The sequence below is a fragment of the Barbatula barbatula genome (assembly GCF_947034865.1).
Source record: "Barbatula barbatula genome assembly, chromosome: 11".
In the NCBI taxonomy this organism is placed as follows: domain Eukaryota; kingdom Metazoa; phylum Chordata; class Actinopteri; order Cypriniformes; family Nemacheilidae; genus Barbatula; species Barbatula barbatula.
Window position 1 is genome coordinate 23,597,699 of NC_136774.1, and position 21,833 is coordinate 23,619,531.

Here is a 21,833-nt window from a genome sequence, read left to right on the forward strand (position 1 = left end):
ACCCGTCTGTCTCTCTGTCGCAGGGTTTAGGGCGTCTGTGACCCGTCTGTCTCTCTCTCGCAGAGTTTAAGACGTCTGTGACCCGTCTGTCTCTCTGTCGCAGGGTTTAGGGCGTCTGTGTGAGTGTTTTCCTGTGATTGCTCACTCGGCCACGATGTCTCTGAAAGATTTTCTTGTGGTGCCGTCGGCGGTGCTGATTAGACTCTATAAGTATCACATTCAGTACAGCTCAGGTGAGTTCAGTTCTCTTTCTGTGTGTCCTTGCTCTGTATCTGAAGAACAGACTGCAGATCCTCTTTTAACATTTTTAGGAGGAGGCGGGATCAAAATCAATGTGACCAATGAGCATTCACATTCCTCTCTTAACCTGCTGTGTAACAGAAAAGATCAGCCGTCCATGTACGAGCAGCTCCGAGACGTCTCCATCGACAACATCTGCAGGTCACAGTCCAGCCAGAACTAATTTCTTGTGATCTCATTCATATCTCAATGATTGACAATGAGACTGTGATGAGTGGATATCATCACTGATGTCTCTGGGTTCTGTATGTCCTCTTACAGATGTCTCATAGCGGGTCTCACCATGGATCCTGTTATAGTGGAAGCTTTCTTAGCCAGTCTGTCAAACCGCCTCTACATCTCACAAGAAAATGACAAGTGAGAAAACAAACAGACTCTCTTTCTGTCAGGCTGTCTGTTATTTCGAGTGATGTTGACAAGGTTAATCTCTCTCCAGGGACGCCCATCTGATTCTGGACCATACGATCCGAGCGCTAGGTCACATCGCCGTGGCGATGAGAGACAGCCCTAAAGTGATGGAGCCCATCCTGCAGATCTTACAGCAGAAGTTCTGTCAGCCTCCGTCACAGCTGGATGTTCTGATCATCGATCAGCTGGGCTGTATGGTCATCACCGGAAATGTAAGAATCACTGCGGTGTGTGTGCTGCGGCTTATTCTTAGAAATGTGATTTGAGGAGAGCAGATGGTCGATGGTGTTGTGTTTCTCTAACACGTCTGTGTGTGTTTATTTTGCTACAGCAATACATTTATCAGGAGGTTTGGAATCTCTTTCAGCAGATCAGCGTGAAAGCGAGTAATGTGGTGTATTCTGCTGCCAAAGACTACAAAGATCATGGATACAGGTGTGTGTGTGTGTGTGCTCACGTGTGCCGGGTTGAAAGATAAAGTTGAAATTAATTTCCATAAAAAATATATAAACTTGCATATTTGTATCGAAAAAAGTTTTCAAAAGTTCCCATCATGTTCCTGTGAAGACATTGCAATATCACATTTTAAACACAAATAAAGAAGTTATATTATAAATATAGACCCTTTCATCGGTTGCGCACGCACCTGACCCTCAGTTTACTTTCACCTTGTGGCTTATAATAGAACTATTTATATTATTATTTTACTGTATTATAATTGTATTAAATAAACAATTTGTTGAATGGGTCCTGCAGTTTGGTTGCATTTAAAGAAACCTTATGGTACACTGACATCTAGCGGCTCAAACTGTCCTAAAGCTTCTATTGTTTTGCATATTAAAGATCAATTTACTACATAGCAATAATTGTTTATAAAAAAACTGACAGTAGCTAAATGTGACCAAACCTCCTAATTGGGGCATTTGAGCATAAAGTTATTACAACAAATGATGAATAAGGATTCTTTATAGCGTTATGTCTTGTCTTAGATGTAGTTTGCGTTAGTTTGTAGCACTTATAATTATCTTTGCTGTATCAAGATCAAGTGTTTGTGTGTGTGTAGGCACTGTTCTTTAGCTGTGGTAAATGCTCTGGCCAATATCGCAGCTAACCTTCAGGGCGAGCAGCTGGTGGATGAGCTGTTGGTCAATCTGCTGGAGCTGTTTGTTCAGCTCGGACTCGAGGGCAAGAGAGCGAGTGAGCGGGCCAGTGATAAAGGTCCTGCCCTAAAGGTCTGCCTGTGTTTGTCTGGCTCAGTTTTAATCAGAAATAATACACAGAATGTGTGATTATGTAATCGTGTGCTTGTCCCTTATAGGCATCCAGCAGTGCTGGCAATCTAGGGGTTCTTATTCCTGTAATCGCTGTGGTAAGATACACACCTATACACAAACACACACGTGTCTGGTTTATTATCTCCATGGGGACAGTCCATAGGCGTAATGAGTTGTATACCTGTAACTGTATATTTGATCCCGTAAACCTAAAGATCCTAGAAAACATGTTGCATTTTTAGATTTTCAAAAATGATTGTTCTGTACAATTTATAAGCTTTTGTGCCGTGAGGACGTCAGTTTTTGTCCCCACAGTGACACGTGTCTTACAGTTAAATGTTTTCAGGAATTCTTGTGTGTTGTTCTTACTGATTGTTAGGTTTGCATTAAAATAGCAAACATAATTTTTTGTAAATGTGCAGAAATCAAGAGGGTTTTTCCAGGGGTCTTATTTATCTACATAACTTTCTTGCTTATGTGGTTTCAGTCATTGCATTTATATTTGTTGGTTTTGGGTGAATCCTTGTAATTAGATCTTGAGCTTGTGCGGTTAGACTTTAACTCCGCTGATAAATATTTACCTGGCTTGCAAAATGTCCTGCCGTGTTGTTGGTACACGAGGGATGTTTTGACTCAGCCTTTGAACAGAGGACTTCAGTTTTTATTCGTTTTATTTTCAGTGCTTACATTTCCAAAGTCTCATTTGTCAAAACATGACACAGAAACAATTCTCTGTTTTGTAAAATGTATGCTTGCATTGATATATGATGAAACCGTCTTGAGGACAGGTTGTGCGTGTGTGTGTTGTGTGAGAATGTGTTTAGCTTTGTGACGGGTCGACCACCCGCCCCATGAAGACCACACAGCCTGTACGATGTTCATAGATGACGAAGAGAAAGGGCCGGTCCACGACAAAACGTGTCTGTGTTGATAAAGGCATAAAGCCCACGTGTGTCAATGCTGCTGCCTCGGTTCCCTCTTCATTAACTGTGATGATGCCCTGATGCTTAAACTGAGAGAGAGAGAGATGGTGCAATTTAAAGGTCAAAGTTTATGTTTTGTTAGAGATCTAATTTAACCACACTATGAAGAAAAATGTGGATAGTTCACCCAAGAATTACACTTAATTCGTCACTAAATCAAACCTGTATGAGTTTGTTTCTTCTTCAGAACACAAAAGAACACTTTTGGAAGTATGTGGATGACCAAAAAAAAACACTGAACACATTGACTTCCATTGTATGAACACAAAACCTTTTCTCAAAACATCTTCTTTTAGTGAAGAAGACCCAACTGTGTTTGTGTCCGTGTCATTGTGTCCTCTTACCCAGTTAATGATGACTTTCTCTGAGGTCATGGGGGTGAAGTCTCCTTGCTCCGTGAACAGATCTGTGAGGCCCATTTCTTTCAAGTGTTCGATCAGATCGTAGCTCTGCTCCAGTTTAAACCGAGGGAACACCACCTCACGAGTCCTACAGCACACCAATAAGAATGATTTTATTTTCACACCATCCGAAGAATCTTTTATCAAGCACGGTAGGATTTAGTCGAGTGAGTTATCTCTATCCTTCGCTCCTAAAAGAAAAGTGAACCTGTTTTGGCCGAATCATTCCTTAAGGAACCTGTAGCACCTTTCTGTTCTTTGTAGTTCAAAAAGGTTCTTTAAGGTGGTTCTTTTGGGCACTAAATGGTTCTCTGCATGATGCTTTGGGGAAAACCCAAAACGGTTCTTCTGTGGCATCGCTCCAAGGAACCCTTTACAGCATCTTTATTTTATTTCAGCACTTCTCTTCCGCCAGCACCTGACCCCTTAACACAAACTTCTACTTCTTTTCTACTTTTTCTTTCCTTCTAAAAAAAATTATAAAAATATTGGTACTTTGCTTCATATACTGCGAACTGAGACCAGTGTTATTGCATTTATGCGTTGCAAAACCACATCACTAACCATTGTCCCATTTTTTTACCTCAAATTAAAAGAAAGTGAGTCGTACACCAAACCTTTCCCTAACGTAACAGCCAGTGTGCAAACAGTGCCGAGGAAAAAACCTTGGGAGAACCTGGACGCAGCCAGGGGAACCAGTGCTCCTCTGGAACCACTGCTGCATCTCTACAAGCTCGCCAGTGCTTGCACATCTAGGCTGAATAAACATAAAATACAATCAAATAAATCATAAGAACTTTATTTGTCACCTGTTGGTCATGTTGTTGAGCCACTTGTTGATGAGGGTTGGTGATATTTCCTGCTCCAAAGATCTCATCCCTGAGAATTTCTGAGGAACGGCGATGAGCATGCTGATGTTTCCAGTGTATGGCAGCTGCAGCACGTCACAGTTCAGCTCGTGGTCGGCCGCCGCCAGATAACTGCCCTTGTTCTGCATCATAGGAACACGGACCTGCTGTTTCTCATTCACACGGAAGTTCCGGTAGTGCGTCAGCTCCTTTGGAAACTTCTGCTCCCACGTGCCTGCATTTGGTGTTGAGTGACAACCATCATTTTTCAAATCGAAAATTACTTGGAATGGAGTTTTCGTGGATTTACTGTACCTTTGAAGTAGAGGTAGTTCAGTAGCATCACGACCATGTTGGGCTCGACACTCTTCAGCGGCTCTTTTATCAGACCTTTCGTGATCTTCTGAATGCGTTGGTTAGCCTTCACCAAGAAAGCGGGGTCAGAAAAATCAACAGACTGGGGCTCAGCGAAGTAATACGTCTTGGCACTGCTGCGGAACCCATCCTGAATGTGCACGTTTTGCCTCACGTACAGATCGTTGACGGAGCGTAACGTGTAGCCGAAGTTTCGTCTGAACAGCCGGTGCGTGAGCTTGCGGAAAAGCTTATGCACGGTCGTGTTGTCATATTGAGTGCTGGCGTTGACAAATTCTGAAAATCCCAGAGTTTGGTAGAGTTGTTCTTGAGGGTTGGGCCCGGCCCCTAGAGCCATCATACCCATCGCGATTGAGATTCCAACAGGAGCCAGTAAGATGTTGTCTGTTTGGTTGAGCCGATTGCGAATTTTTCTATAAAGCCTAAATCCAAATCGGCCGTTGACCACGTTGATGCGCTGCAGGCGTGTTCGCCCGTTGAATAGGCGTAAGAGGCGTGCCCGCCGTATTTTGGGGTCTGTGGGTTCTGAAAATAGGTCAAGGTCAGGGGCCGGGGTGGAGATTTCGTCTATGGCATCACCGTCGCTGTAGTCGTCTTCACCTTCTGCTAGAATCTTATCAAAGTCGATGTAATCTTCTTCATCCAGTCCTTCCAGAGGAAGATCATTCGTGACCGTGTTCTCACGGTGGAAGTCCAGGGGAATGGACTCAATGTCTGTGTTTTCTCCACCGGGAGCGTGTCCGCGGGCATCCACCTGGTGTCCACTGAAGTGTGAACTGAGATCTTTTACCCCAGCGAGAGCAGGGGCGCTCAGGAGAGAGACTACAGCTATGATCGAAATAAACCACATCCTGAAAAACAAAACAGGCTTAAATGTCTTCAATCTTGAAATGTTTTAAATGAAAGGGCTATCAAAGTTGTTTAAGTGCTTGAGTAAACCTCTTACCTTCTCTCTCCCTCTGTAGTTTCTTGTTTGTGATAACGTTCTTCAATTGGACTTTGGGTCTTCACTGATCAAACAGAACTGAGTTCAAACAGCCTCTGCTTTAAAGGGAACCTGTGCGAGTTTCTTTCTTCAGCAGAACACTAAATAAGATATTTTGAAGAACGTTGATCATCAAACGACACCGAACTCCATTAACTTCCATTATATGAACATAAAACCGCTAAGACATTTCTCTATATATTTTCTTTTGGGTTCCACTTAAGAATGACTCGAATGGCGACGAGAGAGAAGAAATCAATGACTTTAACCCTTCGGGGGGTTTGTGTGTTTGTTATTTTTACAGTTAACCCGTCGATTGCATCCCATTAAAGAAGCCAAACCGCGTCTGCAGAAACTCTTCAGAGATTTCTGGCTGTATTCTGTGGTCATGGGGTTTGCTGTGGAAGGATCCGGTAACCAAATAAAATCACACCAGTGTTACTGCGAGATGTGCAGATACGTGTGTTGTGAAGAGTGTTTTTTACTTTCTGCTTGTGTGTTTGTGTTGTAGGTCTGTGGCCTGAGGAATGGTACGAGGGTGTTTGTGAAATCGGCACTAAATCTCCTCTCCTGACGTTTCCCAGCGGAGAGCCGCTGCGTTCAGAGCTCCAGTATAACTCGGCACTGAAGAACGACACCGTTACACCCGTACACAAAACTCTCGACAGTCAGAACGCACAAACATACTGTAATCAGTATATATTGTACCTAATCATTTATTTGTTTTGTTTTGAAGGCGGAGTTAAGTGACCTGCGCAGCACTATCATCAATCTGTTGGATCCGACACCGGAGGCGGCTGCTCTCATCAGTAAACTCGACTTTGCCATGTGCACATATCTGCTGTCTGTCTACAGACTCGAGTACATGAGGTTAAAGACACTCACCACTCCTTTCTTTCTTTAGAATAACTCCTCCCCCTTAATGAATATCATTCTAGTGATGTTATGTATAATTTACTCATCAGCATCTGCTCTCTCTCTCTCTCTCTCTCTCTCTCTCTGTCTCTGTCTCTGTCTCTGTCTCTGTCTCTGTCTCTGTCTCTGTCTCTCTCTCTCTCTCTCTCTCTCTGTCTCTCTCTGTCTCTCTGTCTCTCTCTCTCTCTGTCTCTCTCTCTCTCTCAGGATGTTGCACTCAAATGATGCTGACCGTTTCCAGGTGATGTTCAGGTATTTTGAGGACAAAGCCATCCAAAAAGACAAGTCAGGTCAGAAAACACATTTGAATGCAGTTCGGTTTAATGATGGGCATTCTAGGTTGTTCTACTTTATCTTTATATTTTAATTTATGTTTATTTTTTGTTTATTTGTTTATCTCTCTCTCTCTCTCTCTCTCTCTCTCTCTCTCTCTCTCTCTCTCTCTCTCTCTCTCTCTCTCACCCGCACACACATGTGCAGGTATGATGCAGTGTGTGATATGTGTGGGTGATAAAGTCTTTGAGGTTTTCCTGCAGATGATGGCTGAGAAGGTCAGTTTTTCAGGTTCTCTCAGCAGTATGGATCAGTGATCATTGATTATTGATGATTGTACCGCTTGCTGTTTCAGCCCAAGACTAAAGAGCACGAGGAGGAGCTTGAGCGACACGCACAGTTCTTATTGGTCAACTTTAACCACACCCACAAAAGGATCCGCAGGGTTGCAGACAAATATCTTTCTGGACTCGCTGAAACGTAAATGACTCAGATTTGCCATGTTTGTCGCTCAGAACACACATTCATCACCTTCTGTTTTCATTTAAAAGTACTGAAAAAATGAATCTATATCCATGTTAAAAGGAATGTGATACTTAATGTTTAATGTATTCTCTTGGGTTTGCTGGTCTTAGTTGTTCTTGTTGGTTTTGGCTGGTTCTGGTTACTCTTCCATTATGACAAGAAGTAACCAAAACCCCTTGAAAACCATTCAACAAATCACTATGACCAGACTGAGCCCAGTAAACCAGCCTTTATAGATGTGATGATGATGTGATGTCATGCTGTTAAGAGTTAGCTGTTAGCTTAGCAATATAAATTGACATCTACAAAGATAGTGAAAGTCCATCTGCTTCAGGTTTCCTCATCTCTTGTGGAGTGGAAGAGTTTTAAAGACCATGTTGGATATCTTACAGACTCTGTCTCTCTCTCTCAGCGCTGTGAGTGACCACAGTTACACACATTTATACCTGCACATCAGCCAAATAACACAATAGTCGGTTTCCCTCTGACAGGACATTCATAAAGATCAGCCTTACTACGACATCCCCGACACTCCATACAGAATAACAGTCCCGGACACGCATGAGGCCAGAGAGGTGAGACTAAAGCAAGCCTTACACCTGTCATAAATGAACTCCGTCTGAGACCGGTCTAAGCTCTGTGTTTGTCATGTAGGGCATCGTGAAAGACTTCGCCGCCCGCTGTGGAGAGATCTTAAAAGAGGCCATGAAGTGGGCTGCTTCAGTCACCAAGTCCCATCTTCAGGTGAGCACAACACACAACACAGATCAATGCACTACAGGACACCAAAGTATTTTTATAAGGTCGCTACAGATGAATATATCTGTTCTTTGCGTTATTTAGGAGTATCTGAATAAACATCAGAACTGGATGCCGGGTTTGTCACAGCACACCGGTCTGGCGATGGCCACTGAAAGTATTCTAAGTTTTGCAGGATACAACCGTCAGAGCTCAACACTTGGGGTGAGAAAGTACACAAAAACAGCCATCATTCCTGTTTCTGCAAAAAAAACACCGGTCATCGCTGTTACGGCCCAAAAAAATCCACCCGTCATCCCTGTTACTGCCCCAAACCCCACTCGTCCTCCCTGTTACTGCCCCAAACCCCACTCGTCCTCCCTGTTACTGCCCCAAACCCCCCTCGTCCTCCCTGTTACTGCCCCAAACCCCACTCGTCCTCCCTGTTACTGCCCCAAACCCCCCTCGTCATCCCTGTTACTGCCCCAAACCCCACTCGTCCTCCCTGTTACTGCAAACAAAAACCTTAATTTCTGTAACTTGCCCCAAAACCCCACTCGTCCTCCCTGTTACTGCCCCAAACCCCACTCGTCCTCCCTGTTACTGCCCCAAACCCCACTCGTCTTCCCTGTTACTGCCCCAAACCCCACTCGTCCTCCCTGTTACTGCCCCAAACCCCACTCGTCCTCCCTGTTACTGCCCCAAACCCCACTCGTCCTCCCTGTTACTGCCCCAAACCCCACTCGTCCTCCCTGTTACTGCCCCAAACCCCACTCGTCTTCCCTGTTACTGCCCCAAACCCCACTCGTCCTCCCTGTTACTGCCCCAAACCCCACTCGTCATCCCTGTTACTGCCCCAAACCCCACTCGTCCTCCCTGTTACTGCCCCAAACCCCACTCGTCCTCCCTGTTACTGCCCCAAACCCCCCTCGTCCTCCCTGTTACTGCCCCAAACCCCACTCGTCCTCCCTGTTACTGCCCCAAACCCCCCTCGTCATCCCTGTTACTGCCCCAAACCCCACTCGTCCTCCCTGTTACTGCAAACAAAAACCTTAATTTCTGTAACTTGCCCCAAAACCCCACTCGTCCTCCCTGTTACTGCCCCAAACCCCACTCGTCCTCCCTGTTACTGCCCCAAACCCCACTCGTCTTCCCTGTTACTGCCCCAAACCCCACTCGTCCTCCCTGTTACTGCCCCAAACCCCACTCGTCCTCCCTGTTACTGCCCCAAACCCCACTCGTCCTCCCTGTTACTGCCCCAAACCCCACTCGTCCTCCCTGTTACTGCCCCAAACCCCACTCGTCTTCCCTGTTACTGCCCCAAACCCCACTCGTCCTCCCTGTTACTGCCCCAAACCCCACTCGTCCTCCCTGTTACTGCCCCAAACCCCACTCGTCCTCCCTGTTACTGCCCCAAACCCCACTCGTCCTCCCTGTTACTGCCCCAAACCCCACTCGTCCTCCCTGTTACTGCCCCAAACCCCACTCGTCCTCCCTGTTACTGCCCCAAACCCCACTCGTCCTCCCTGTTACTGCCCCAAACCCCACTCGTCCTCCCTGTTACTGCCCCAAACCCCACTCGTCTTCCCTGTTACTGCCCCAAACCCCACTCGTCCTCCCTGTTACTGCCCCAAACCCCACTCGTCTTCCCTGTTACTGCCCCAAACCCCACTCGTCCTCCCTGTTACTGCCCCAAACCCCACTCGTCCTCCCTGTTACTGCCCCAAACCCCACTCGTCCTCCCTGTTACTGCCCCAAACCCCACTCGTCCTCCCTGTTACTGCCCCAAACCCCACTCGTCCTCCCTGTTACTGCCCCAAACCCCACTCGTCCTCCCTGTTACTGCCCCAAACCCCATTCTTAGTAGCTGGTATATTTATTCAATATTTTATTTATTTGGTTATTTGGTGAAAGAGAGTGTGGGAAACATGGATATTTATGTTGTTTTAGATAAATTTCCCAAACTGATAATACTTATAATCTGTCATCCTCACACACATTTGCTCATTTGCATTTGACAGAACATCTGTTTGTGTGTGTGTGTGTGTGTGTGTGTGTGTGTGGCTCATTATGAGTGCAGTAACACTTAACAGTGTTTGTAAATCTCTATATTTGTTTTATTTAATACTCATTTAAGGTTTGTAAAGCATGATCATTTTATAATTTAAATTTCATTTTTGGCTCTAAACGTTTTGCTGATGTGTGTTGTGCCATTTTATTTTTGTTTTGTGCGGTTTGTACTTCATCACATCTAACCTGCTGGCCTGTTAACTCATCTGTGTGTGTGCGCCTGATTGGCTGGTCATTGGGTTGGTGGGCGTGGTCTGCTATGTGTCCCTCCCCCTTCCACCCAGGCAGCTTTTCCTTAGGTTTGTACAGTGGCACTCACTTCTTTTATTGTTGTGTTTATTAACTCACCGATCAGTTGTAAACTCATGACAGCACTATATTAGCAGTGCTCACAGTTTCAGGAGACCGATGTGATGACACCGATGTGATGACACCGATGTGATGACACCGATGTGATGACACCGATGTGATGACACCTCGTTTTTTTATCATCTTCAGGTTACCCAGCTGACCGAAAGACCCACCTGTGTGAAGAAAGATTATTCCAACTTCATGGCATCTCTGAACCTGAGGAACCGCTACACTGGAGAAGTACAGACACTGCATAGTGTTTATAATTGAACCTCATCTTTACCTTAAATAATTAACCCCAAAATTTAAAGAAACATACAAAAAGTGTGTATGTTTGCATAAAGAGAATATAAAGTCAGAAAAAAGGGAAACATACGGACATATCAAAGCAATGAAAATGAGGTTGTGATTGTTTATTACAGTAATTAAAAATATGATTTTTTTTCATTTTAATGTTAATTGCATAATTTTGTATAACATTTCTTTTGAAATCTGACCTGGACATAAACTCTTTGTGTGTGTTTGTTTTGTGTTTTTATGTGCGTGTGTGTAGGTGGCCGGGATGCTGAAGTTCGCTCAGGCGACACACAGCGAGTCAAATCTCAGTAAGCTGATGGTGTGTCAGATGTCTGAAGCTCTGAAGAAAAAAGACTCTGACGCTTTCACACAGAACATGTTTAAGATGACGGCGCTTCTCATCAGCACTAAAGGTAACGCACATCCACACTAAAAATACATGTGATCTCTGAATGATAAACTCTCTCTCTCTCTCTCTGTCTGTCTGTCTGTCTGTCTGTCAGAGCTTGATCTTCAGTTACTTCATCATCTGTGCTGGTCTCCTCTGAAGATGTTTGTGGAGCAGGGCATGGAGACGTCCATCGCATGCTGGGAGTGGCTGCTCGCCGCACGTGCTGGGATTGAAGTACAGGTGATGCTCCAGACATGTGATTGACAGATACAGCCGTGTCATGTAAACACGGAGCTCACGCCGATGTGTGTTTAGTTTATGCGTGAGATGGCAGGAGCGTGGCAGATGACTGTGGAGCTGAAGATGGGTCTCTTCTCAGTGATGGAACCAGAGGCGGATCCTTTGGCAGCGTCAGAGGAGCGTCAGCCTTTGCCCCGCCCACCTGACGTCAGCCCACATTCTCTCTGGATCGAGGTCTGTATCAAACAAACTCCTTTTACTCTTGTTGTAGTATACAGCAAGCTTGCTTTGTAAAGTGTGCTCAATTTAGTCTGCATGCATGGAAAACCTTCTACAACCGGAGCACGCAGTACTGTACACTGCGTTTATTCTGACAGACTGCATACTGTTAAATACACTATCACTTTAGTCTTTACATTAGCAAACCGTATTAAAAATCCTAGATATTGTATTGTCTTTAAACCTTGTCATAGCAAATAATAAAGTATACTATGGTATTTACTACAATTCACTATAATAAATACCTGTATTACATAATACTTTAGTATGCATTACCAGAATGATGATATTACTGTACCGTAGTATACAACCGTTTCTATAGTAAATATTAACTTATACAACAGTATTTAGTTTATCCACTACAGAATACTATAGTATGCATTACAAGAATGGGAAATGTATATACTATTTTATAGTTTTCCACAGTGTACTATAGTAAATATCAACTTATTCTGTAGTATTAATGGATATAGTATGCATTACAAGAATGTTGATATTACTGTACTGATATTATTGTTTATTGTGTTAGTCTTGTGATACGCATTAAAATAAACATGTAAACCTCACATCCTAATAGTGTGTGTTTGTGTAGTTTTTAGTGCAGAGATTTGAGATCGCTAAGTACAGCAGTGCGGATCAGGTGGAGATTTTCACGGGTCTGCTTCAGAGAGCTCTCTCCATCAGTGTCGGTGGACCCAAGAACGGTCTCTGTCTGAACCGTCACGTAGCTGCTATAGGACCCAGATTCAGGTGATGAGTCTCAACACCTCTGCATCTGTGATCATTGATGCGTTTCTGTAACGCTTGTGTTTATACGTGCACAACACACAGGCTCTTGACTCTGGGTCTCACTCTTCTGCACGCTGATGTTGTGACAAACGCCACCATCCGTAATGTCCTTAGAGAGAAAATCTACTCCACAGCGTTTGATTACTTCAGGTGAACAAACACAAACGCACAACAATAAATAATGAAGGAATATATTTAGTTTTCGATCAGTAAATGCTCTGTGTGTGTGTGTGTGTGTGTGTGTGTGTGTGTGTGTGTGTGTGTGTGTCAGTGTGGCCCCCCGGTTCCCCACACAGCCAGACAAGCGTCTGCGTGAGGACATCAGTATTATTATAAAGTTTTACGCGTGTCTGCTGTCAGATAAGAAATATCTCACTGCTAGTCAACTCGTACCAACAGGTAACAACTCCTCTTCATTCAACTTAAGAAGCTATTCAAACACACAAACTTAATACTTGAATACTCTAGTATGATTTAAGTGATGACATTAAGTGTAGTAAATGGATAAACTGTAGTATTTACTATAGTAAACTGTAGTGAATTGTAGTATACTATTATAGATAGGCTCTAGTAAATACTGTAGTATATGTCATAACAAACCAGTATATTGTAGTATACTGTACTATTTGTAATGTTATCTATAGTCAATTGATTGTAGTAAATATTGCAGTGTGCTAAAGTATTTACTATAGTAAACTGATATGCTATTGTAGTGTACTATATAGTATACTATAGTAAATGAAAGTATACAAAAGTGTTCTGTATAATGAACTGTAGTATATGGTTAAACTAGTGTACATGAGGAAATGATACTTAAATATTTACTATAGTAAGGTGCGAAAACACTGTAGTATGTAGGAGTTTTACTATAGTTGTGTTTTTCATGTGAATATAGTCATATGTATAAAGTGTAGATGTGTTTGTGCTAGTGATGCTGTGTGTTGTGTCAGATCCTCAGGATGTGTCCGTGAACAGTCTGTCTGTGTTGGCGGTCACTGACTCCAGGAGCGGTCTGGACGCGGCCGTGGGCTCCAGACAGACGGGCACACAGGGCTGGATCAACACATACCCGCTGTCCAGTGGAGTCTCCACACTCTCCAAAAAATCTGGTTCTCACCCGCACACACATCCGACGTTCTCTCCCTTTTCTCCCTGATGACGCTGTGGTATGATATTGTACATGACTTTGAAATTCTCTCTCTCAGGTCTGTCGAAGAAGACAAACAGAGGAACACAGCTGCATAAGTACTTCATGAGGCGCAGGACGCTGCTTCTGGCTCTGCTGGTGAGATTAAATCTCATATGATCTCATGAATGTCTTGTGATTTAAGGTGGCATTGAGACAGATGTGTTGTTGTGTAGGCGAGTGAGGTGGAGCGTTTAACCACATGGTACAGTCCTCTGGGCAGTCAGGAGCTTCAGATATCCGCTGACCAGTCTGTGGAGACCAGCATCGCCAACTGGAGATCCAAATACATCAGTCTGACCGAGAAACAGTGGAAAGACAACGTGAACCTCGCCTGGAGTATCGCACCTTACCTCGCTCTACAGCTGCCTGCCAGGTCTGTGTGTGTGTGATGACATCATTTGCGTCCTCTCTCATCAGATCACATGTTCTGTATGATGTCGTGTTTTAAAGGTTCAAGAACACAGAAGCCATTTTTTCAGAGGTGACACGTTTGGTTCGTTTGGATCCAGGAGCGGTCAGTGATATTCCTGAAGCTGTGAAGGTAAAACTCGCAACAAAATGAGTACATCCTATACAGATAGTTTGAGGGGCGATTCACATTTTGTGTCTTTTGCACCAAAAGTTTGTTTTTTGAAATGTTGACAAGCTCAAATAGGGAACGATGCGGTAGCGACTCGCATATCTTTCTAGGAGTGTCGGCACCGTATCAAGATGGAAATATTTCAACTTTTCAGAGTGGTGCAAGACATCAGTTCTGGCATGTCTGGAAGTCTTGAACTAAAGTCCCAATATCCTGAAAATCTATACATTGTTCCATTGTCCCCGTAATGTCAATACCTACATGCAAACTTTATACAGGTTATATATATATATATACAGGTTATATATATATATATATACAGTATATATATGTCCCTATACCCCCACTTTGTGGCTCGCACAACATTTACAGAATGTGTAGAAAAATTAGGTTTGAAAATTAGTTTCATTCTTATAAAATCTTTAAATGTATACATTTTTTAATGAGTGGATTATTGTGTGTGGGAAGGTGGGTGGATGGTGGGCTCCATGAGGATTTAAAACACCTCTGGATTCACGTGGACTTTAAAGGGTCACATCTCATTTTAATCTTTTTGTTCATTGGGAATTCAGGGAAATAGTTTTTGAAAATAATTTTCTGGTTGTGATATATATATATATATGATTGACAGCAGTTTAAAGTATTGTCTATCCCATTCAAGATTTTTGTAATACGTGTTATTCAGACTTTGTGTTGTTCTTCAGTTTTTAGTGACGTGGCACACTATAGATGCTGATTCCCCAGAGTTGAGTCATATCTTATGCTGGGCTCCGGCCGACCCCCCCACAGGCCTGTCGTATTTCTCCAGCATGTATCCACCGCACCCGCTGACCGCACAATACGCTGTTAAAGTCCTGCGCTCGTTCCCACCGGTACGCCACACAGGAACTCACTCGCTGTTAAAGTTCTTTATCAGAGACGATGTTTAATGTGTCATTCATGACTCTTTCAACAGGACGCTATTCTCTTCTACATTCCTCAGATCGTTCAGGCTCTGCGCTATGACAAGGTATTTCAGTCCGAATCCACGGCAAACTCACATTCTAAACATCCGTCCAATCAACAGAATCATACGTCACATCATGGAGATGTCAAATGGACTGTAAAAGTTAACTTCTCCCATATATGAACATTCATTCATTCATCATTTACTAGCCCTCATGCCACCCAGTAGCGTTCTTTGCTATGTTTCACAACAGAAAGATCCTCCGCTTACACTTGAAAAAGATGAATTTCCCCTGCCATCACGCTGCGCATGCACCAGGGTGAAACCTTACCGGGACTTGAGGGAAAAGTGTTGTCAAAATTATTTAAAAAATAAACTTTAGTTGAAAAAAATCTACTAAACAGTACTATGACAAACTCGCTTATATTAGTTATAAGCGATATATATACATAGTTTAATGATAAAAAGGAATAAAATGGATATTACATAATATAAGCATTGCAACACAAAATAAAGTAATTGTTATTTTAAGAAATAGCCTACACAACAAAACAAAAGGAAATTCCCTGATATTAAACGAACAATATACTAGCAAACCTTCTCTTGGCCTTTTGTCTCCGCCATCTTTAATATGAAACTATGGAGCGGCTTAATTCATCTGTAGCGTCCGATTGAACTAAATTTACTTTATTACTATAAAAAATAATCTTTTAGTGATAACAAATAAAATACAGGGGGGATGGAATTTGTTTAATACGCTAGTGCCGGAATATACAACTGTTAAATGCCCCTGATGTCATCCCTAATGCATATGAATTATTTTCTTTAGTGAAACCTGGTTAAGTGTTATATCGAAATGCTTTCATGTAAACTTGTACGGGATCCAAAATGTTGACGCTTAAAAGCACAAACATCAATCATTAAAGTAATCGTTTTAAACTTTTGAAGTCAAACGTCTCATGTGAGAGAACACTATTTGTTTTTTGAGTGTATATAGCGGTCAAGGTCTCACATATTTGTGGTAATAAACACATCGGTGTCGTAAGCGCACGTATTTTTACAGCAAATGTAAATCTGTGCTGTCTGATTTTTGGGGGATTTTTTTTATTTAAGTTCACATCCGTCTGATAACTTGTGTGATGTGAGCCACTAACACTGAACGTGTGTGTGTAGATGGGATATGTGAGAGAATACATCTTATGGGCGGCTCAGACGTCTCAGCTTCTCGCACATCAGTTTATCTGGAACATGAAGACCAACATGTACACGGATGAGGAGGGACATCAGAAAGATGGTGAGTAACTGTCCTCCTCGGCTCATCTTTCATCAACTGTGATATTCATGTTGTGCTTGTCTGGTGTGTTTTTCTAGCTGACATTGGAGATCTTCTGGAGCAGATGGTTGAGGAGATCATCGGCTCTCTGTCCGGCCCGGCCAAAGATTTCTACCAGCGAGAGTTTGACTTCTTCAATAAGATCACCAATGTCTCGGCCATTTTAAAGTACATGAAAAACCCCTGTCTGACATCACCGACCACAGTCCATATTTATAAGTTGACTTAGAAGTTGATCAAGTTTAATGTCTATAAAATGTTATTTATCCATCAGACCCGTTCCTAAAGGAGACGCGCGCAGGAGAGCGTGTCTGAGAGCTCTGTCTGATATCAAAGTCCAACCAGGTTAGAAAAACATCTCGTCGTAACCACAACAATCTGAACATATGACAACTTTATATATTGATTCTGAAACATTCTTGATGATGTTTTAGGCTGTTATCTGCCCAGTAACCCGGAGGCGATAGTCTTAGACATTGACTATAAATCTGGGACACCGATGCAGAGGTACAGTGCACATTAAACATCATCATCATCTTCTTTTTTAACAGCTGACATCTGTCTGATATGTGTTTCACTTTGTGTTTGTCATTTCAGTGCCGCTAAAGCGCCGTTTCTGGCCAAATTTAAGGTGAAGCGCTGTGGAGTGAGTGAGCTGGAGAAAGAAGGTAAAACACACTCCCTTCACATCCTTGTGAATGTCAAACGATATGTTGATCTTAAACTTTCTGATACAGAAGAAAGTTGTGCTACAGAACTGCTCTGTCGCCATCTGTGGTTGAATCCAAATGTGGATGGTTTAAGCTTCACATGTGTTTGCGTGATCATTGAAGATGTGATCCTAATATTTGTGCCTGAAAAATCTACTTTACAAAAGTCAATCTGAATATACGATAAACGAATAATTAATAATGCTATTTTATTCATTTTTCAAATAACAAATCTAGTTTGCATCCAGTATAGTATATAAACACCAAAACATTACCGCTGTTTGTTTGGAGCTGAATTTATTGAATTTATTTATCAAATATGATCATTCTTTCATCAGTTTTTCCATTTAACCCAAACAAATAGTATGAGGTCTGAATACTTTACACTGATATCTGAATCAAGTACGCTGGGTTTATCCAAGTTTTCTTGTTTTCACAGAGTACTATAACTTATCATGTGCCTATAATTCACAGTCACGTTACAAACACGTGTCTCGTGACACTCTTGAAAGTTTTGTGGTGTGTTTGTGTAGGTTTACTGTGTCGAACAGATTCACTGGATGAAGCTGGCAGTGATGATGAAGCACAGAAGATCTGCTGGCAGGCGGCCATCTTTAAAGTAGGAGACGACTGCAGACAGGTGTGTGTGTGCACTTCCGTTTCATTCATTTCTTATTATCTGATATAGATCCTCTCAAATAAAGTCCTCTGAAATCTGATTGGATGAGCCACATTTAAAGTTGTCAATACACACACACCTGTGACCTCACATCAGTTGAATTCTGTGATCATGATCCAGTTTGCTTAGCAATTGGATGTATTAAAACAGTGGAACTGGCAGCAGAATGACAGTTGAAGGGGAGGAGTTAACGGATGCTCCGCCCAAGCCGTCTAACATACATTTAAGATGAATATTCATTAGGACAGAAGTGTATTTTCAGATTTTAACTAAAGATTATGAGGGCACATGAACTTTAAAAAGAGAATGAGCCACATTGATAAACTATTTACACTAAACGCTGCAATATTTCATGAGAAAATAGGCATCGTCGTTTTTAACTTCACTGGGACTTTAACCGTGGTAAAATGAAAGTATTGTGTTGTGTTTCTCTCTGTAGGACATGTTGGCTCTTCAGATCATTGGTTTGTTTAAGAACATCTTTCAGCTGGTCGGGTTGGATCTCTTCGTGTTTCCATACAGGGTCGTGGCGACGGCACCAGGAGTGAGTTTGACTTTTCTTACTAGCAAAAGGTCTTTGCACATACAGTCCGACATTTTGTTTGCGTTTTTTTATATTTGGCGCTCGTTTTAACAGTGTCTATGAATTGTCAAAATGCCTCTCAAAATGCTTGCTACGGATGTGAAAAACACAGAAAAAACGAACCCAGTTTGTATTGTTTTCTGATAGATGAAAATATTGGAGACCGTAAACGTGATCGACACAACGCGAGGTCGTATTTATTTTTTACTTTGGGATATTTCGGACTCAATGTGCAATGGCCTTTAGTCTGTATGCGTGTTGATGTGCCTGTGAGCTTTGATGATAATAAACTTCTTTTACTGTTCTGTGAGGATCAGAAGAATCTCTCATGTGTGACAACAGCAGCAGCTTAAACAGATTTGTACATAAAACAAGTACTCATGTGGTTGTATGTTGTGTTTATTGTGTTTATCGTGCAGTGTGGGGTTATTGAATGTATTCCAGACTGTAAATCCAGAGATCAGCTTGGCCGACAGACGGATTTCGGAATGTACGATTATTTCCGCAACCAATACGGAGATGAATCCACGCTGGCGTTCCAGAAGGTGAGAAAAACCAAATGCTATCAACATGGATGAAAGATGATCTTGCCTGCTCACTCTCTGTCCGTCTGTCTGTCTCAGGCGAGGTATAACTTCATCAGGAGTATGGCTGCGTACAGTCTGTTGCTCTTTCTGCTTCAGATTAAAGACAGACACAATGGCAACATCATGTTAGACAGACATGGACATCTCATCCACATCGGTGAGATCCCACAAACCCACACTGATGTGCTCTGTGCTCATTTGATGTTATTATAATATCCAACGAATACAATTCATACTTATCAATTAGCAGATATGATCTTTAAAACGTAACAAGGCACATTGCATCAGATGTCGATTATGAATAGGCTCTCATGTGCTCGTGTATGTTTGTCCTCTTCAGATTTCGGCTTCATGTTTGAAAGTTCTCCGGGTGGGAATCTGGGGTGGGAGCCGGACATTAAACTGACGGATGAGATGGTGATGATCATGGGAGGGAAGATGGAGGCCACGCCCTTCAAATGGTTCATGGAGATGTGTGTGCGCGGGTACCTGGCTGTCAGGTGACGTGTGTGTTTTGTTGTCATACAGTGTTAATGTGTCAGGACCGGACACTGAATTGATTTATCTCACGATGCAGGCCGTACATGGATGCTGTGGTTGCCTTGGTAACACTGATGTTGGATACAGGACTGCCCTGCTTCCGCGGTCAGACCATCAAACTGCTGAAGTGAGTTTACAGCAACACATCTCACTTCACTCTCAGATGAGGAAAGATTAGGATCGTATTACTGTCATTTTAACTTTATTATCCAAGCATTTAGATTCTAAGGGAATCTAATATAATATAAATGTAAAGGAATTCAAACAATAAAGTAAGCATCGCTTGTTATTTTTAAGTAATTAATCAACTGAACAGTTATCAATAGAATAAAGAACGAAGACGTAATGAAATAACCAACGGTTTTGTGTTTCAGGCAGCGTTTTAATCCTGGAGTGAGTGAAAAAGAAGCAGCAGCTTTTATCATCAAAGTCATACAGAACTGCTTTCTGAGTAGCAGGTCAGAGTCACACACAAACACACTTTGTTTCTTACACCTGTTTAAATATAATAAACAATGTCATATATAATGACCCAAAAATGAAATATTTGTTTCAGGAGTAAAACCTATGATATGATCCAGTACTATCAAAACCAGATTCCATACTGAAGACTGAAGAAAGTCTGTGTGCGCATCTGACTGTCTGTGCAATGCATTATAAGCCTGATGTGTGTTAGCATGGATTTATCATTTTGGCCTTTTCTCGTTTGTGAATATTTGTTCGCAGTTTTGTTTCTGCAGAGTTCAGTTTAACATGGTTTAAAGTCAATCCTGTGCAACTGGTGTTTTGATTTGAATGTTTTTACTTTAGTAACTTTATGAGCGACTGAATTAATGATTTCATAGTTCAAGGTGATGTTTAAAGAAAATTCCGTCCGGCTTGACAATTCTGTCAACATTTCCTTCTTTCTACCGTAAACATTATACAACGGTTCTTTCTGGTTCTCAAATCTGATTGGCTGAGAGCCATGTGATATTCCAACAGTATCATCACAAACCGCTTTACCCTTTTGTATCACTACATCACTAAAATAATAAGTCGGGCTTAAATAACGACGTAAAACGCACAATTGGCAGTGTCTCTTAGAGCAGTTCTCACCTGTAACAGTAGGTGGTGGTATATGCACCTGAACAAATTAGCTTGCAGCTGTCAGAGTGAGAAAGAGCTACAGTAATCAAGCGCATGTTTACATTTAAAAACAATGGAAAGTCCAGCAGTGCAATGGAAATAGAGCATTTTCACATTCATTCACAAGATGCACGATCTGCCTAATTTTTTCTCACTAATAACTTCACTGAAGCAGCATAGCGTTCATTTAAAAGATGCTTTGGAATTAGTAGCGGAGGTTTGTTTAACTGTGGCTTCAATTTGTGGCGGAAGAAAGTAGTTCCCCATTTCCTTCATCCACACACTTGTGCTGTCGAACTGATGTTAATGCGATTTCTCTCTTGTAGTCGTGTGATAGCGCTCAGTGTCAGCGACTGTGTTTGCCTCCTGTACTCATCACACTCCTACTCGAGCAATATTACATTATTAAATAATAGTATTTATTATGAGATTACAGATTTTATCTTAGAGAAAATGTGAGATGTTTAAATGTTTAATATTAATATTATTCTTTGATCAGAGTTACAGTGTTTCTAATCTCGTGACCAATCACAGCCAGTTTTTATGTCTGAATTGTGCAGTAAAAGTCATCTTTGTACGCTTGTTTATTTAGTTACATAAATTGTCTGCCTCCTTCTCTATGTTCAGTTAAAACGCTGTTAATCTGCACTTATTGATCACAGTGTGAAGAATATGTGAAGACACAAACACATGACAGTTAACACAAAGAATATATTAAAGGGTCACTAAAATGGATAATCCCTAAACCCTAAAATGAAAAGATTGTCAGTCTCCAAACAAATCTGATCTCAGTTTGACTCCCACAGTAAATGGGGAGTTTGGTTACTGACATTCTTCCAAATATCTTCCCTTGTGTTCATCAGAACAAGAAATTGTATACAGGTTTGGATCAACTTTAAATGAGTAAATAATGACAGAATTAGATTTTTTGGGTAAAATGTTAAGATCTCTTTCGTCTTTTATAAATCTAAAGGATAAATCTAGCAGTGATTTACCTGTACAGGAAAAATACTGTACATGCTCACACTTATATAACAAAGAAATCTGTTTATCGATTAACATACTTTTATGCTCAAAGTATTGGCAGTGATCCGATGCATTTAAAATAATTCCAAC

At 42.0% G+C, this 21,833-nt stretch overlaps 2 protein-coding genes across 4 annotated transcripts in view; one reads left to right on the forward strand and one right to left on the reverse strand.

Moving 5' to 3' along the window:
* The window catches only part of pi4kab (phosphatidylinositol 4-kinase, catalytic, alpha b), a 30,239-nt gene extending 8,945 nt beyond the window's left edge, over positions 1-21,294 (forward strand). The window contains exons 13-55 of one of the 3 annotated variants that reach the window (XM_079467594.1): positions 104-233; positions 312-441; positions 562-657; positions 737-935; positions 1,040-1,143; positions 1,772-1,940; positions 2,027-2,077; positions 5,879-5,987; positions 6,086-6,222; positions 6,311-6,444; positions 6,697-6,779; positions 6,970-7,040; positions 7,118-7,242; positions 7,622-7,703; positions 7,779-7,862; positions 7,942-8,031; positions 8,131-8,250; positions 10,594-10,686; positions 11,000-11,156; positions 11,247-11,374; positions 11,450-11,608; positions 12,246-12,403; positions 12,485-12,592; positions 12,714-12,841; positions 13,393-13,551; positions 13,648-13,727; positions 13,805-14,004; positions 14,082-14,172; positions 14,916-15,083; positions 15,167-15,220; positions 16,331-16,451; positions 16,529-16,658; positions 16,765-16,835; positions 16,925-16,997; positions 17,088-17,158; positions 17,734-17,840; positions 18,319-18,423; positions 18,882-19,007; positions 19,086-19,206; positions 19,390-19,549; positions 19,627-19,716; positions 19,964-20,047; positions 20,146-21,294. In XM_079467594.1, the coding sequence (XP_079323720.1) occupies positions 104-233; positions 312-441; positions 562-657; positions 737-935; positions 1,040-1,143; positions 1,772-1,940; positions 2,027-2,077; positions 5,879-5,987; positions 6,086-6,222; positions 6,311-6,444; positions 6,697-6,779; positions 6,970-7,040; positions 7,118-7,242; positions 7,622-7,703; positions 7,779-7,862; positions 7,942-8,031; positions 8,131-8,250; positions 10,594-10,686; positions 11,000-11,156; positions 11,247-11,374; positions 11,450-11,608; positions 12,246-12,403; positions 12,485-12,592; positions 12,714-12,841; positions 13,393-13,551; positions 13,648-13,727; positions 13,805-14,004; positions 14,082-14,172; positions 14,916-15,083; positions 15,167-15,220; positions 16,331-16,451; positions 16,529-16,658; positions 16,765-16,835; positions 16,925-16,997; positions 17,088-17,158; positions 17,734-17,840; positions 18,319-18,423; positions 18,882-19,007; positions 19,086-19,206; positions 19,390-19,549; positions 19,627-19,716; positions 19,964-20,047; positions 20,146-20,197 (4,908 nt within the window). In that variant the 3' untranslated portion in view covers positions 20,198-21,294. The remainder of the gene's footprint in view (positions 1-103; positions 234-311; positions 442-561; positions 658-736; positions 936-1,039; positions 1,144-1,771; positions 1,941-2,026; positions 2,078-5,878; positions 5,988-6,085; positions 6,223-6,310; positions 6,445-6,696; positions 6,780-6,969; positions 7,041-7,117; positions 7,243-7,621; positions 7,704-7,778; positions 7,863-7,941; positions 8,032-8,130; positions 8,251-10,593; positions 10,687-10,999; positions 11,157-11,246; positions 11,375-11,449; positions 11,609-12,245; positions 12,404-12,484; positions 12,593-12,713; positions 12,842-13,392; positions 13,552-13,647; positions 13,728-13,804; positions 14,005-14,081; positions 14,173-14,915; positions 15,084-15,166; positions 15,221-16,330; positions 16,452-16,528; positions 16,659-16,764; positions 16,836-16,924; positions 16,998-17,087; positions 17,159-17,733; positions 17,841-18,318; positions 18,424-18,881; positions 19,008-19,085; positions 19,207-19,389; positions 19,550-19,626; positions 19,717-19,963; positions 20,048-20,145) is intronic. The other 2 variants (XM_079467595.1, XM_079467596.1) reach the window with 2 other exon arrangements.
* Positions 2,100-6,091, reverse strand: serpind1 (serpin peptidase inhibitor, clade D (heparin cofactor), member 1). Its single transcript, XM_079467597.1, has 5 exons — positions 5,536-6,091; positions 4,530-5,440; positions 4,176-4,449; positions 3,310-3,454; positions 2,100-2,994 (listed from the first exon to the last, which is right to left on the reverse strand). The coding sequence occupies exons 2-5, from the start codon at positions 5,437-5,439 to the stop codon at positions 2,803-2,805; spliced, it is 1,521 nt and encodes a 506-aa protein (XP_079323723.1). The 5' UTR covers position 5,440; positions 5,536-6,091; the 3' UTR covers positions 2,100-2,802.
* Positions 21,295-21,833: the final 539 nt, after the last annotated feature.

What these genes read in the sequence shown, in the direction of transcription:
- serpind1 (XM_079467597.1), bottom strand. Translation starts at nt 5,439, where the DNA reads ATGTGGTTTATTTCGATCATAGCTGTAGTCTCTCTCCTGAGCGCCCCT. An exon ending in GAACTACCTCTACTTCAAAG is followed by an intron (nt 4,450 to 4,529) that starts GTACAGTAAATC and finishes CACCAAATGCAG; the next exon opens with GCACGTGGGAGCAGAAGTTT. An exon ending in CTCAACAACATGACCAACAG is followed by an intron (nt 3,455 to 4,175) that starts GTGACAAATAAA and finishes GGTGTGCTGTAG; the next exon opens with GACTCGTGAGGTGGTGTTCC.